At 40.9% G+C, this 15,076-nt stretch overlaps 1 protein-coding gene across 1 annotated transcript; it reads right to left on the bottom strand.

Moving 5' to 3' along the window:
• Window positions 1–81: 81 nt before the first annotated feature.
• Window positions 82–3,626, bottom strand: LOC136117672 (uncharacterized). The gene has a single exon (XM_070999363.1). The coding sequence runs from the start codon at window positions 3,562–3,564 to the stop codon at window positions 118–120; it is 3,447 nt and encodes a 1,148-aa protein (XP_070855464.1). The 5' UTR covers window positions 3,565–3,626; the 3' UTR covers window positions 82–117.
• Between the last annotated feature and the right edge of the window lie 11,450 nt (window positions 3,627–15,076).

A 15,076-nucleotide genomic window follows, 5' to 3' on the forward strand; every position in this document is an offset into this window, starting at 1 on the left:
TTTTGCTAACCATGCTAGCACAATCGTGGAATCGGTCCAACAATGGAATTTTGAGGTCAGCCTCGGCATGTTTGGAAGAATGGCTTCGGCCATCTCGGACAAAAGGAGAGCCCCACATTACTCCAGCCTGGGAAGGGACACCGTTTTGACTGGCGCCACACGCGTCTTGGCCGTGAGCAAGAGCACCATCGTCTTATGGCCCACTTCTACGCGCACATAGATCGCAGCACCGTATGCCTTTTGCGAGGCGTCACAGAATCCGTGATGCTCTACGCGGAACTCTGCACGGAAGGAAACCCATCTGGGTATTCTGACCTGGTCTAGGACCGAATAGCTCTGGAGAAAGCTGTTCCACCTTTGGCACAGCTCAATTGGAAGTTTATCGTCCCAGCCTAGATCCTGAAGCCAAATCTTTTGCATAAAGATTTTGGTACACACAACAAATGGAGCGAGCCAGCCTGCTGGATCAAATAGCTTGGCAATTTGGGAAAGGACTTGTCGTTTCGTGTGGGAGATTTCCGTTGCTAAATCTGGTGGGACGAAAAAGAACTCATCGGACGTCGCCTTCCATCGTACGCCGAGAGTTTTGGCTGTGCTCTCAGTGTCGATCTCGAGGAAGTCGGCTGTCAGAAGATGATCGCTTTGGACATGAGCTAATATTTCTTTGTTGTTGGAGGTCCATTTTCTCAGTGGAAACCCCGCGGAATCTAGAGCACTTTGTAGCTCGCGAACAATGGACTTAGCGTCCTCGGCGGAGTCAGCTCCCGAAAGGACATCGTCTACATACATATTATTTCGAATGACATTGCTCGCTCTTGGATGGCTGAGCTGCACGTCAGTTGCCAACTGTTGCAGGACTCGAATGGCCAGGAATGGCGCGCAATTGACTCCAAAAGTTACCGTCTGTAATTCGAAATCTCGAATGTGCCCCTCGCTGTTGCGGAATAAAATGCGTTGGAACGGGGAATGCTTCGGATCTACCCATATCTGCCGATACATTTTCTCGATATCGGCACTGTAGACGTATCGGAAATATCGCCACTTCAGGATCTGGATAGTTAGATCGGACTGTAAGACTGGGCCAGCATGAAGGATATCATTTAAGCTGACCCCATTCTCTGAAGGGCTGGAGGCATTGAAAACCACACGTAACTTAGTGGTTGTACTTTCCGGCTTGAGCACGGCATGATGCGGAAGGTAATAACTGGCAGAATTATGGGTAGGACGGACCTCTTTCATGTGATTGAGGTCGAGATACTCTTGAATCACGGAGTCGTATTTGGCTTTCAGCTGACAGTCCCTCTTCAGGCGTTGCTCGGTTCTTAGGAACTGCGACAACGCGGAGGATCTGGAGTGACCGAGGGCGGATTTTACGTTTTGAGGATCACGAAACGGAAGACTTACGACATACCTGCCGTTATCGTCTCTCGTAGTCGTTCGGAGAAAGTTTTCCTCACAAGCCAAATCGAAAGATTTTGTCACTTTTACTGGCAGATCCTCCACCTCCCAAAATTTGGTGAGAAGCCTATCCAGGGACGTGTCAACTGTGTGGGAGATTCGTGTGGAAAAAACGGAAATTTGATTTTCCCTTGGAGCAGGAACGGGTCCTGTTAGGATCCACCCGAAAATGGTTTCTTGCCCAAGGAGAGAGCCACAAATATTCGGCCGGGTGCCGCTTAAGAGAATGGATGGCAGTATGTCGGCCCCGACCAGAATATCTATCTGTGCGCTCTCGTAGAACTTTGGATCCGCTAGTGACAGTTCGGGAAGATCCCGTAGAAACTGTTGCGGAATCGGACAGGATGGAAGGTTTCCAGCTAATTGGGGAAGAACATATGCCGTCGTGTTTATTTGCAAGCCAGGCCTGGTCGGAGAACGGATGGTAAACTGACAGAGCTTTTTGGATTCAGCGGATACTGTCTGGTTTAAGCCTGATACTTGGGCTCGGATTACCTGGTGAGGCAACTTAATTAGTTTGAACAGCCGTTCAGAAATGAAGGTTGCCTCTGATCCTGAATCTATCAAGGCACGAGCTTTAAAATTCGACCCCAAGTGACATATGTCAATTATGGCGGTGCCCAGCAAGACGGATTTATACCCCGTCGCGAAGTAATTTTGTACTGTAGAGTCCGTGGACCGGGAAGCGGTGGCAACTGGTGAACTTGGTCTTGATCTGGGTCTTGGGGCGGGATTCGAAGGCGATTGGGAGGAGTTGCCTCTGTGTAGTAAGGTGTGATGGCGGCCGCGGCACGTAAAGCAACTATGAGTGCTCTCACAATCACGCAGCTGGTGCCCTCGTGCGAAGCAGTTTAGACACAGCTGCTTCCTCTTTATGTATGCCGAACGCTCGTCGACCGTCATCTGGAGGAACCGTGCACATGTGCGGACAGGATGGTTTTCCTTCTTACAAAGGTCACATCCTTTTGGCTTGGGTGCTACCCTTGTCTCGTAAGAATTTATTCTTCGAGGCGCTGCAGTGGGGGCGGATGTTTTTGGCAGAGATTGACTCGAGCTCGACGGCCGTACGTCGTCTATGGCTTCTAAGGTCCGGTGACGCTCCGTAAGGAAGGCGTTCAGTTCCTGCCACGTCGGAATCTCTGCCTTATTGTGCAGGGACTGTTCCCACAAGGATAGCGTGAGCTTAGGAAGTTTGGAGGAGCACATGTACACTAGGAGGCAATCCCAATTTTCGGTTTCAATTCCGGACATTTCTAAAGCCGTAAGGCAACCCTGGATGGTACGTTGAAGTTCACGGATAGCTGACCCAGATTCCTGATTAACGGACTGCACATTGAAAAGTATTTTCAATTGGCTATTTACTAACAACCGCTTGTTTTCGAAACGCTCAGTTAGGTTAGCCCAAGCTGAGCGAAAGCCGTCGTTAGTAAGGGGGGAGTTTGACACTATCGTGTGTGCATCGCCGCTTGTTTTGGCATTTAGGTGAAACAATTTTTCGACTGGCGTCAGCCTTGGATTGTTTATGTAAATGGCCGTAAACAGATCCCTAAAGGTCGGCCACCGCAGATAATCTCCGGTGAAAACCTCGGTATCGCACGGAGGCAGCCGACATCCAGAGGGAATGTAAGTCTGGGTAAGAACAGCTTGAACTTGGGGAGCCTGGGCTATCATATCCGCGATCTGAGCCCCACATCTCTCGTAAACGGAATAGCAGTAGCCGTATTTAGCCTTGAGAACTGGCAAACTATCACCTGCACTGTCTCCGGCTTCTGCTATGCACCCGGTGCATTCATCGTATTCTGCCTTGATGCGGTCCCATAACGCGCGTATTTCTTCGCGGCGGATGTTCAGCATGGACAGAGTAGGAGGGATCGGCGAAGGAGTGTTTGCTCTGGATTCAAACTCACTCAGCCGATCTGAGACCTCAGTAAATTTGCTTAGAGCGATCTGGGAAGGTGTTAGTGCCATTTTGACGTTTGCACGGGTGACCCTTTTTCGGGGCGACGAGGTCTTGGCAGTTAGTTCGGGTGTGGGCGGATCTACGGATATGCCTGGGACTACGGCAGGTGGAATAGACAACTTGTTGTTATCACTTCCAGCGGACATTTAAAGAGAAATTACCTTTATTTGGGTCTGAATCTGTTCGCCTGGTCCTTCGAATAAATAGGAAACCTGGCCCACTTCTGGAACAGTGGAACGAGGTGTGGACAAAAAAAAGTAGTGGATCGGAGAAATAGAAATTGGAAGCAAGTACCGACCTGGTTACTTTGCGGAATTAAACCCAATAATACGGATTAGGAACAGTGAGTGATGAGTTCGAATATCACCCGTTGAGAAGTAATACTATAATATTTAACCCTTTTGGTATATGTATTATGGTTGGGATCAAGTTTGGTATATTTTTGCTGGTATTTTTTTGCGTTTGGATAAATTGAGGGGGAAAAATACCAACTATGTGTATATATATAGTCCCCGGTGGAGTAATTGTAATCTTTTCGCCTTTATTTAAACTTCTGAATGAAGAAAAAATACCAAAATTTGTTGGCCGGAGGATGCGATCAGTTGATTATTTAATATTGGTGTATTGCTTTAATTTGATTTAATATTTAGAGTGAAAAATACTAAAAATATACCAAAAAATGGACGGAGGATGCTATGCATGCAGTGGAGTGCTGGTATTTTTCCCGTTTAAATAAAATAAATTTTACGGAGTAAATACCAAATACCAAAAAATACTAAAAAGTTTGATGGTAAATAAAACACAATGACCAAAAAATTTTCACGTCGGTTGGTGTAATTTTTTATTTTATTATTTTTTACCGGATGGCTGACGGAAAACTTTAATTAGTCGGAACGGGATGGTGGAGTTAAAAATTATATGTGACTGTATGTAGATATGTGTATATATGTAGATATTTGTATGGATGTAGATATTTGTATGGATGTAGATATTTGTATGTATGTAATATATTTGTATGGATGTAGATATTTGTATATATGTAATATATTTGTATGTATGTAATTTTCGCCGGTTTTAAATTTATTAAATAATTATTGCCGGCGGGGTATGTGTTGTTGTGGAAGTTTTCGATTTATTGTGTGTGGACTGTATTTGGAAAAAAACGAAAAAATATGTGCAAGTATTTTAGCGGCTGCGGATATACAGAGAGAAAAATCTTGAAAAGTTTTGGGGGCCTGAATTGGCAGAACACTAGAAATTTAATAATTCTCACTGTATGCTTGGCTTATATTTGCACAATATTTTCTCTAAGCTTGGAATTTTTTCTCGATTTTGTATATGTGTATGTAAGTATGGATGAGCGGCCAAATGCAATTAAAAAAGGAGTCGGAAAAAATTGGCAATATGGCCGCACGTAGCAAAAGGAAAATCGAAGAAAAAAATGGCGAAGTAATTTTTAATTGCCGTTGTCGGATTTAATCGGACTAGGATTTTGGACAAATCGTACAGAAAGTCAAACGAATTATATTTTCGAGTGGCTGACTGCGGACCGGCAATTAATAAGACGAAAAGCTTTACTTATCTTATCGGCTCGAATGGATCAAAATGTACGCCGGGGGCAGCGGGGTACCGTGCTGGCGCTGGTGGAATGGCGTGGGAGGCGACGGCGGAAAAACGGGCGGCGTCGGCGGGCTGGTTCGCTGGGCTTCGGTGGCTTGCTGCTGGTGCGGTTTGCTGCTGGTGCTGCGGAAGCTGTAGGGGAGAAACCATTCGAACGCGTATTTGCCCCTTAATCGGAAATAAATGTGCACAAAAGTTAACTGGGTAAAAGTAGGCGGGGGTACGACCGCGGTTTATTCAACTGAACTTCAGAAATCGAACTGACTTAGTCTAAGCTCCGCTCTGCGCTCCAAAGCGCAGCGGAGACTTCATGGAGGGAGCTAGGAACAGCGCAGGAGAGCGGGAGCGCGAGAGAGCGGGAGAGCGGTAGAGCGGTGCAGCTGGTGCAGCTGGATAGCGAGGCCAGTCCAGATTCGCCGGACAGTGGGCCTGAACAGGGTGAATTAAACGCACATAATTTAAATGAGACAGAGACAGTCGCCAAAAAAATAATTCAATAAATGCAAAATTAATTTATTTTCCAGCAGAGCCTTTGCGCCTAGTCTGGGATATTTAATAAGTCTGGTTGATATATGGGCAATATTGTTTGGCACTAAGATATTTACTTTAAAAATTTAAATAATGGAAACAACATACAACGATAAACATTTACAATATCACATGAGATAATACCAATTAAATTGTCAAATAATTAACGAGTATGTTAATTAATAAAAATGTTCACACGCAACTTTAATATGGAGCTGCAGAAAATATTCTGGCAGTGTATGTATTTAAATATTTAACTAATGCAGATGCCGGGAAAATATATGTATGAGGGGCTCACTTACATGGTTTCCCAATTTTATATCAATGGGTAATTTACGGTGGGCGCCAATTAATTTTAGTATGGGGGTAGCTGCAGAAGAGTCCCTCGCTGCAGCCCTCAATCAGTAGCCGGTTGGCCGTGATCTCTGGAAATGATAATTGTTTAGCTTCCTTCGCAGCAGCTCTCGATTAGCTGCCGGTAGTCGGTTGATTAGCTTTTCATCTACTGAAGAGTTATGATGATTACGCTGGAAGGGTAACTGCCCTCCGTTCGCTGCTGGCCTAGAGACTCAGTCAGTGTTTAAGTAATAAGAAGTTATTCGGCGGTTGCCGGAGTTATTTCAGAATGAACTTGTGTTCATTATTCTTTGAATGTTGAAAATGAACTAAATCTTAAAGCTAACATAATTGAACTTCATAGCGGCCACTCCAATCGGCAGTGCTTGCCGGCTATGCATGAGCTTCCGGCCATACGCTGTGTCAGCAGTTTGGCCGGAGCGGACTTTTGGGCGATCGGTTAATGCCGTGTACAGTTAAGGTAGCTGGGGCATTGGAAAAGTCAAATCTGTTACAGTGGTGGGTGTGGCTAGGGGTTGAAGCATGCAATACAATTCTAAACCTGTTTACATGATGGATAAACGGATATTAATTAGAGAAGGATGGAAATATCTTAAATGTGAGTTACAAGTACCCATCCATGTTGCGGAGGTTGGTCGGTGTTGACAAACCACCATTATTAAATATGAGCAACATATATTTCACCGGTGGGGAATTAGAGGGATCCAAAAGATCAATGTAATGAGAGAAGACTATTACTGTTTTTGGTAAATTAAATAGGAACATGAAAACTCATTACTCAATTAATAGAGAATATCAAACAACTTGATTTATCAAGCATTTTGATGAAAAAATCAAATTATTGAATAAATATATTTTTTTTATTATCCAAATAGAAGAAATTATCGTTTTTGGTCAAGGGATAATATTCCATGATTTTTCCATTACCTTGACCTTTGCGCCTGCGTCGAGGCATTTTAGCAATCCTTTGTAACATAACTATTTGTGTTTTTGGTAAAAGTTATAAATGGTTCGCAAATAAAAAATACTTTCCTAGTTATATTTTTTATGACCATTTTTTATGACCTTTGCGCCTGCGTCGAGGCATTTAAGCAATCCTTTACACCACCACCTGTGTTTATTGTAGGTAACCAACTTGAATCTGGGGTTATGGTACGGTTAGAAATGGGTGGTTTTGCTTAATGAGATTTAAATTATCGGTGACAAATTTATAAGTGAAAGTCAAAGACATTTTGGACAAAGGATACAATTGGTCACTTAGGTGTGGGTATAGACATTTGCTATGGTGATAAAAAATGGGATAATCACAGTGTTTTTGTTTTTACTGTATTACGCCGGAGCGATTTCAATTACTTTCCCATTTATAGTTAGTTTTAAATCGTTTTTTGACATTCATATATTTTGCTCTTTCTAGACATTTTATTGTAGCTAATAACTATAAGGGATAATCACAGTGTTTTTGTTTTTACTGTATTAAGCCGGAGCGATTTCAATTACTTTCCCAATTTTAGTTAGTTTTAAATCGTTTTTTGACATTCATATATTTTGTTCTTTCTAGACATTTTATAATTTATAGTTATGGGATGTAAGGCTAGCTATCATAGTTAAGAATACATTTATTATACCTACATAAGATGAAAGAGTATGAAAAATGGAAATGTTTTTTTTTACAATATACTAGTTAAGGTGGATGATATTATTATATATTCTTAATATCTGTCATTATGAATCAAAATTGTTTAGCAAAACAGCTTCTAAACAGCTTTTAGACAGCTTGTGAACAGCTTGTGATTTCGGCCAGCAACAGTAAATATTTATTTACCTACACGTAAATTTTCTGCTGTAGCGTGCCGAGTACATAAATTTAATATAGTTTGTTTATTTTATCGAATGTAATATCATTTTTCGTCACAATTGTTGATATCAGAAATTTTTGTTGAGGGCGCTTTCGCCACTACTTCTTACCTCGTTAAGAGGTGTTTTTGTTTGATATCAGAAGTTTTTTTTGCACAAGAGTATAAGTACCCCAATACCATGACTAGGAGTCGTCCCCATATGGCTTGGCTATTGAAAAACCATACACACACTGTCATGTTCCACTTCGGCTTAACTTTATTCTATTAAGGTATGGGTTGTTTACACTCTCATCTTAATAAGAATGAAACATATAATACGAATATTAAACTTTTTAATAACAAGTTTTATCGCTTCAATTACCTATTTTAATAGCACAAGTTTGGAATCTCAAGGGTTGTATAGTTTCAGATTCCAAGAGAAATCTGTCGTTTCTTACATTTCCCGCTGAACTAGCGGGTTTTTCCAAAGTGATAGAACAAATAGATCAAGTTTCCTATTTCGATTAGCTTCATGCAAGTAAAGGATCAAAAACCATAACAGATTTTCCGTTTGAAAAAATCTAATGAGAATATTTTTCATCAAATTGGTTTTTTTCTTGTTTATTCCAATATGTATGAAATATTACGAAACTGAAATCAGTTGCACTTTTTATCGCTTTATATCTTCCAAACGGTAATTTTTAGGGTAAAAAGTGTTATACATCAAAAGTTGAGGAATCTTAAGAGCTACATGATATAAAATTTAAAAAAAAATCGTTAGACTCAATTTTGAGAAAATAGTCAAAAAGTGGTTTTAAAAAATAACCTTTTATCATAACTCTAAATCAATTATATTCATACAATTTTACTATATGAAAAGTATTTAGCAAATTAAATTATCTTTTCAGAGATGTATAGCACGTTTCTGTAGCATTAGTTATTTAGCTACTATAAGCATTTTAAATCTGGCTTTTATTTTTGATTTTCCGCTAAACTAGCCGGTTTTTCCGAAAGTCGTAGAACAAACGTTTTCTATTTCAAGCTACTTTATACACCCATAGGGTTTCCAAACCCCTAAAACTAAGATGGGATGCATACAAACCCACAAACAAAGGGACAAACATTTTCATTTTGGGAAGAAGAAGAAAATCTTGTTTTTTGAATTACTTTTGAACGGAACATCGGATTTCAACAAATGAGGTGGCATTCGACGCGTATTCTGGTATTCCCACCGTATCCAGCAGCTCCAATTTTCTAAATTTTTACTTTTACACTTTCACCGCTTTTTCTCCCAAACAAATCTATATTTCGAAAGTCATATGCAATCTTCTTAGTTAATGCAACACCTTTCGATTGGTATATCACGCGTTATGATCGGACCATAATTGCAGATTTTCAATTCTGCGGCTATATATAGTAGTTGTTTTCGCACGCTCTATTGCGCGCTTCGCCACTACGTGTACTGCCGTCCACAGTGATTAGTAAACATCAAGTATACATATACTAAAGAGCTAGCAACCAGCTAATAACATCTAGTAAACAACTTGTATACATCTACTAAACATATAGAAACCAGATACTAAACAGCTAGTTAACAACTTGTATACATCTACTTAACATACAGTAACCAGCTAATAACAAGTAGTAAGCAACTAATAGACAGATACTAAGCAGATAGTAACCATCTAATAATAGCTCATAACAGTTAACAATAGCTAGTAATCACAGTCCAAGCAGCTCAACCGCCATCATGAATCACGAAAACCAGATGAGTATTGTAATTAAAGAGTTTATTAAACTTATTCAAAATCTTAAACAATGATGCCTTACTCATACAAATATTATATCAAATAGAATAGAAATAGAAAACTAGAACTAAAAAAAAAGTTGACGACAAAAACCGATATTACCAGGTCCCAACACTTCTATCATAAACTTGAATCAGAAATTAAATTGAAAGACGCTTCTATGTTAGGTAATGATGCTTTCGAAATATGTTATAATATTAATATGATATGATGATATATAAAATAATCCAACATCTGAGAAAGATTACACTGTGAGAACTATTTTACATCTATCTATGGGAACCAAGAGAAAATCTGCGTTTGGAACGAAAATTAATAACCGACATATTTCTTACAGAGGGATGGAGTCAGAAAATTAATTATATACAAATATACATAAAATATTACTGTTTATGAATTTAATGAAATATGTTTACAATAATAAAATATATAAAAAAATATTGAATGATCCTACAAAATTTGTTTCTGACTGTAATTAAAACGACAGGTACAAATGAAGGGAAAGTATTTTTTTCAATGTCCTTGGGTCTTGGGCATGTGACTTTGATGACGGTCAGCTAATGATAGTTTACTGCAAGTGTGTTTGGCTAACACATCTGAGAAACTTAAACTTGTGTAATAAGGGACTTAGCAACTCATAACACTTGCTAACATTTAGTTATTATCTAAAACCGAGTATTTTACAGATATTATTCAGATAGTAACCATCCAAAAACAAGACTAAACAGAAAGTAACCATCAAAATACTGCTAGGTAACAGCTAAATACAACGTGTCCAACGTGTCAAGTCTATGTCGGTATCACTACTACCCTAAAAAAATTGTATATCTCTGGATAATATTCAAAGTCAATATCTATCAAATTCTGGGTGGAGCAGTGAAGACGAGATTTCTACGGGATCCCAATTCAACTTGTCTACACCATTAAAATTTTTTTTGGGATTTGCTGAGGATTATAAAAAAGTATTTGTTAAAATGTAAACATGAAGAAGTGTTGATGCTAACTAAGAATCTTGGCGATGTGTTTAAACAAATCAGAAATGAATAAAACTTTTTAACTGAAAAACTACGAATAAAACCTGAAAAATTCCCCATGTAACTCTGAGCGACTTTGAAAAAATTAAGATGTACGATACTATTAAAAGTGGTGTAAGCCTACCATAGCATTCCAGAGTTGGGATTCATATGTTAAGCCCAAATTGGGGTATGGTAGTCAACACAGCTGAAATGTGAAATTGTCGGCTAACCGCGAAAAACCAAGATTTGCCATAATTGGATTTACACTAAATGGAGAACTTATCACAAATAACTTATCAAACTTTAAAGTTCACTTGAATTCTGAGTCCTATCCATACGATAATATAAATGTTGATTTTAGTAAGAATTAGTATGCTCACCTATATGAAATGTATACAAGATTTCAATCTAGTTACTATAATCGTGAATCACAACTATTTTTGACCCCAAATGAATTTAAATTGAAGACCCCTATTATTGTGGTTGATCTTGTGGGGGCCAGTAGTAAATGGAAGTAGAAACTTTTGAGAGAAATTAAAGTAAAGTCATTTTGCATGTAAATTCGCATATGTCTAACAGCTAAACGCAGAGTAAAGCAGAGAGCAGCGAGTATCGTCTAGCTGACCCGCTTACACGTATAGTCTGTCAGCATAACAGTCTCTCTTTCTCGCGCGCACCGAAAACGTGTGAAGCCAGAAAGGAGAACAGAACCTGGAAAGATCCCGTTAGGTGTGCTTAGCAACGCCGCAGCGTACAGTCAACTTTTCGCATCAAGAGTTCTCGTTCACTTCGTTTAAAACTTTGAATGAAAACGGACGCAAGGCTGCTGCCGAGATAGAATACAAACGGAAAATTACAACCCACGCGGTTCGGTTTTCGTCTAAGTGTGTGTGCACCGGCCAAGTCTATGCTAACAGGAGGATCATATATATTTTTACACCCAACTACTGTTAAATAAGAACACTCGAATTTAACCGCATAGGCAGGCTATTAAGTGGCGTGTATTTCTATGTATTTTTTTTGTAATAGGAAAAGAAAGGAGGTTCTATCGAAGCCGGCCGGCAACATCAGCGCCAGCGCGGCGTGATTGCGCCGTTTTTAATTTCGCAACCGGTCGGCCAAGACGAGACTTTTTTTCTGGGTGTCAGTTCAAGCCAACCTGCCACGGCGGGGTTGCCACCTGCGGACACGTGTCGCGCTAGGTGCCCCTGCGATCAGCAAAGGCGCGAACATTCTGGAAGGTGACCGAGGTTACAGATTGCCGCGAACGGCGTAAATCTCTATCCCGGCATCCACCGCCCCAGCTCTGGCTGAGCCATGTAGAGACATTTTGGAGGGTTATGGTACTAGTACAGCAGCCATTTTTGGACCACTGATCGAAGCCGTGGTCATACTTGGATAAGGCAGTGAACGGATACCGGATGTGACCTTTGCTAATACACCCACATCGCCTCACCAACAAGCGCCACGCGCGGCAACTGAATTCTCAGCTCTGGCTAGTCCAGTAAGCAGTATCTAGGAAGGCGATTTGTAGCGCAGCAGACCCGGCACTTCGCCCGTATTCGCCACGTGCGGCTTGCCGATGGGAGAAGCCTCACAATAGGCGAATGTATTTGAAGGAGCGCAGCAGACCCGGCACTTCGCCCGTATTCGCCACGTGCGGCTTGCCGATTGGAAAAGCCTCACCATAGGCAAATGTATCTGGAGGAGAGCATCGATTGATCAGACCTGCTGTCTGGCATGCGAAGACGCAGATCCCTTCGTATGTAGTGAGCTGTCGTAGGCGCTAACTTTTGTGTAGTTTAACTTTCGATCTATGTAGAGTAATTTTTCGGTACTAGCTTATGTAGCGTACCTTGGTATTGACTTAGTAGTAATTTTCTTTAAGTTCTGACAATGACCATCCGTGCATTCCACATAATTTATCCTGTCAGAAATTAATATGTTAACTCGTCTTAAAAGCATCCTTGCACAGCGTCTTCGATAGGCCCACCGAACCTGCATCGCCGGAGTTTTGCGTAAGTGAAATATTGTTACCACCATATTGATTTTCTGACATTTGACCCATATATATATGATATTATGATTATGCGTGCCAAAGCAAACGGACGGTTATTCGGTCAGATTGAGTCTTGTTATATTCTGAGTTAAATTTGATTTTTGAAGATGAAAGAATTTAAGTTGTATTGAAATCATGATTGTAGTTTCTAATTTCTTTTGTTAATTGAAGTTGATAGTTCAACAATGGTTGAATAAATTTGTAACGCGGAATCGTGATTGATCTTGCTATGCCGCCGCTATATATAGTAAAAATGTGAATAATGAATAAACATTGAATAAGGGATAACCTCAAACATTTTCACACGAGTCCGTCCGCGTGCCTTGAGTCCGTTTACACCCATTATTTTTTTGTTCGATCCTTTTAGATTACCGCTTCGTGCACTTAAAACTTCGCGTAGTACGGTGCGTGTTATAGAGAAGACTAGGAAGATCCCACGACAATTCGACGAGCTTAGCACCGAGCCATGCTAGAAGTGCACGAACCCGAATCTCCCTATACACTAGGTTATAGGTGAACGCAGGCCTGAAAACTGAAGGGGCAACAAATGGCCCTAGCTGTCTGCTACATAAAAAGAAAAAATGGCGCCCACAACGTGGGGCAAACCAATCAACATTTATGTCCCTAGAAACCGAAACCGCCTAGATTCTTGTTGGTTTCTAAGCGCAGGCTACTAGGAGGAGGTTTAACTTCACGTATTGCTTTACCAGTTTTCAATAAAGTCTTTGTTAGAGTCTGCTGAAGTTTAGTTTTCTCTTCTCGGTTTATTCAATGATCACTTGTATCTTGAGGCCGGAACATCGACGACGATTCGAGAATCTGCGGATCGGGTCGACCACTCAGATCAAGGGGGTCATGTAAACATGTAGAATTGGATGTTAACGAGAATAAGAAAGTATTTGTGAATATGGATGTCGGTAAACCAGGTCTCTAGGAATTGCGATTGTATTTCGAGTTATTACGGAATAGTCGACCAGAACCAACAGGTTACTTGAGATCTCATTTCAATGGAATTTCTTTAGACCTACTCTTAGATCATGATCGTCTGAGCAATGGAATTGCAAAGTATCGGAGGAACTTCGATCTTTGACCGGTTCCGAACACATATCTCGGGGAGGAAGCATTCAAAACAATTTTAGTTAGTGTTATTTTATTTTTTTTTGCAATCAAGGAACATTAGAGAGTTAAATTTATATAGCGAGCAGGAACTTGTAGTAATATCAATCACGATCCAGTTAATGTTTTACACAACAAACTCAAGAAACTTGTGTTTAGTGAAGATGTCATTGCCTCACAGCAATCTCGATCTACCAGCCGCAATAGGCGGTGAGATTACATCGTGTAGGATTTGTACGCAGCCATTGATCGCGAACGATATAACAGCATCTACCCCATGCGGTCATACATTCCACCAACAGTGCATCAGGAATTATATACTTGATTTTCACGGATTTCCGGTGTGTAACAGGGAGTGTACTATACAACAGTTGTCTATGCCAAACAACAACTTGTCAGCAGAGTTGTACGCTGCTGATAGAAGGACAGGAGAAGCTAACGCTGCTAACGGCAGTATCGCGAGCAATGATGTGAACAGAGAAAGGACAGGTGGAAGAAGAGGAAGAAATACAGGTCAACGCAGAGGCGCTGGACCGCGAACAGGAATGCCACTGAGATCAAATCGCAATAACCCAGCGAGTCACCACGAACGTAGTCTGGACACAGACTCGATAATAGATACTTCTAGGGCAGAGAATTTAGAGGAAATAGAGCGAGTAGTACAAACAGCCATGCAGGCGCAACAACTGAACCTCAGACAAGAACTATCTGATTTCATTAGGGCACAGGTAGCAAATATGCAGATTGCTAGTTCCGCTCAAACCCCAAGTAGGAGGTTGGATGAAAGGCATGGTAAATCAGGGGAAGCTCATTCTGCAGGAACAGTTTATCACGACATTCACTCAAACGCTCAACGCGTCAGCAGGTCAAATTCCGCAGTGCAGCCAGAAAAAGTGCCGAACATCATTCAGAGCTGGCACACCAAGTTTGTTGGATGCAAAGACGGGTTACAGACCGAAGAATTCCTGTATCGCGTACAAGCATTAGCTCAGCAAAATTTACATGGAGCGTCAGCTTTTGTGTGACCATTTACATTTATTTTTCGTGGGGAAGGCCAGCGAATGGTACTGGAAGTTCCATCGTTCATGCCATTCATTTAATTGGATAGAGTTTTGTAGAGAGTTCCGAAATAAGTTCAAGGAGAGCAACAACGGTATGGACATTTGGGAGTTTATAAGCAGCAAGCGTCAAGCTGAAAAAAAGCCTTTTGAGGATTACCAATTTCAGGTGGAAAGACTCTTTTCTCGTTTGAGTACTCCAATCTCAGAAGAATAGTTAGTGAGGCTTCTCATACGACATTCAAAGCCATCTCTGCGGTA

The sequence above is a fragment of the Drosophila suzukii genome, unplaced genomic scaffold (genome assembly GCF_043229965.1).
Source record: "Drosophila suzukii unplaced genomic scaffold, CBGP_Dsuzu_IsoJpt1.0 scf_7, whole genome shotgun sequence".
Classification (NCBI taxonomy): Eukaryota; Metazoa; Arthropoda; class Insecta; order Diptera; family Drosophilidae; genus Drosophila; species Drosophila suzukii.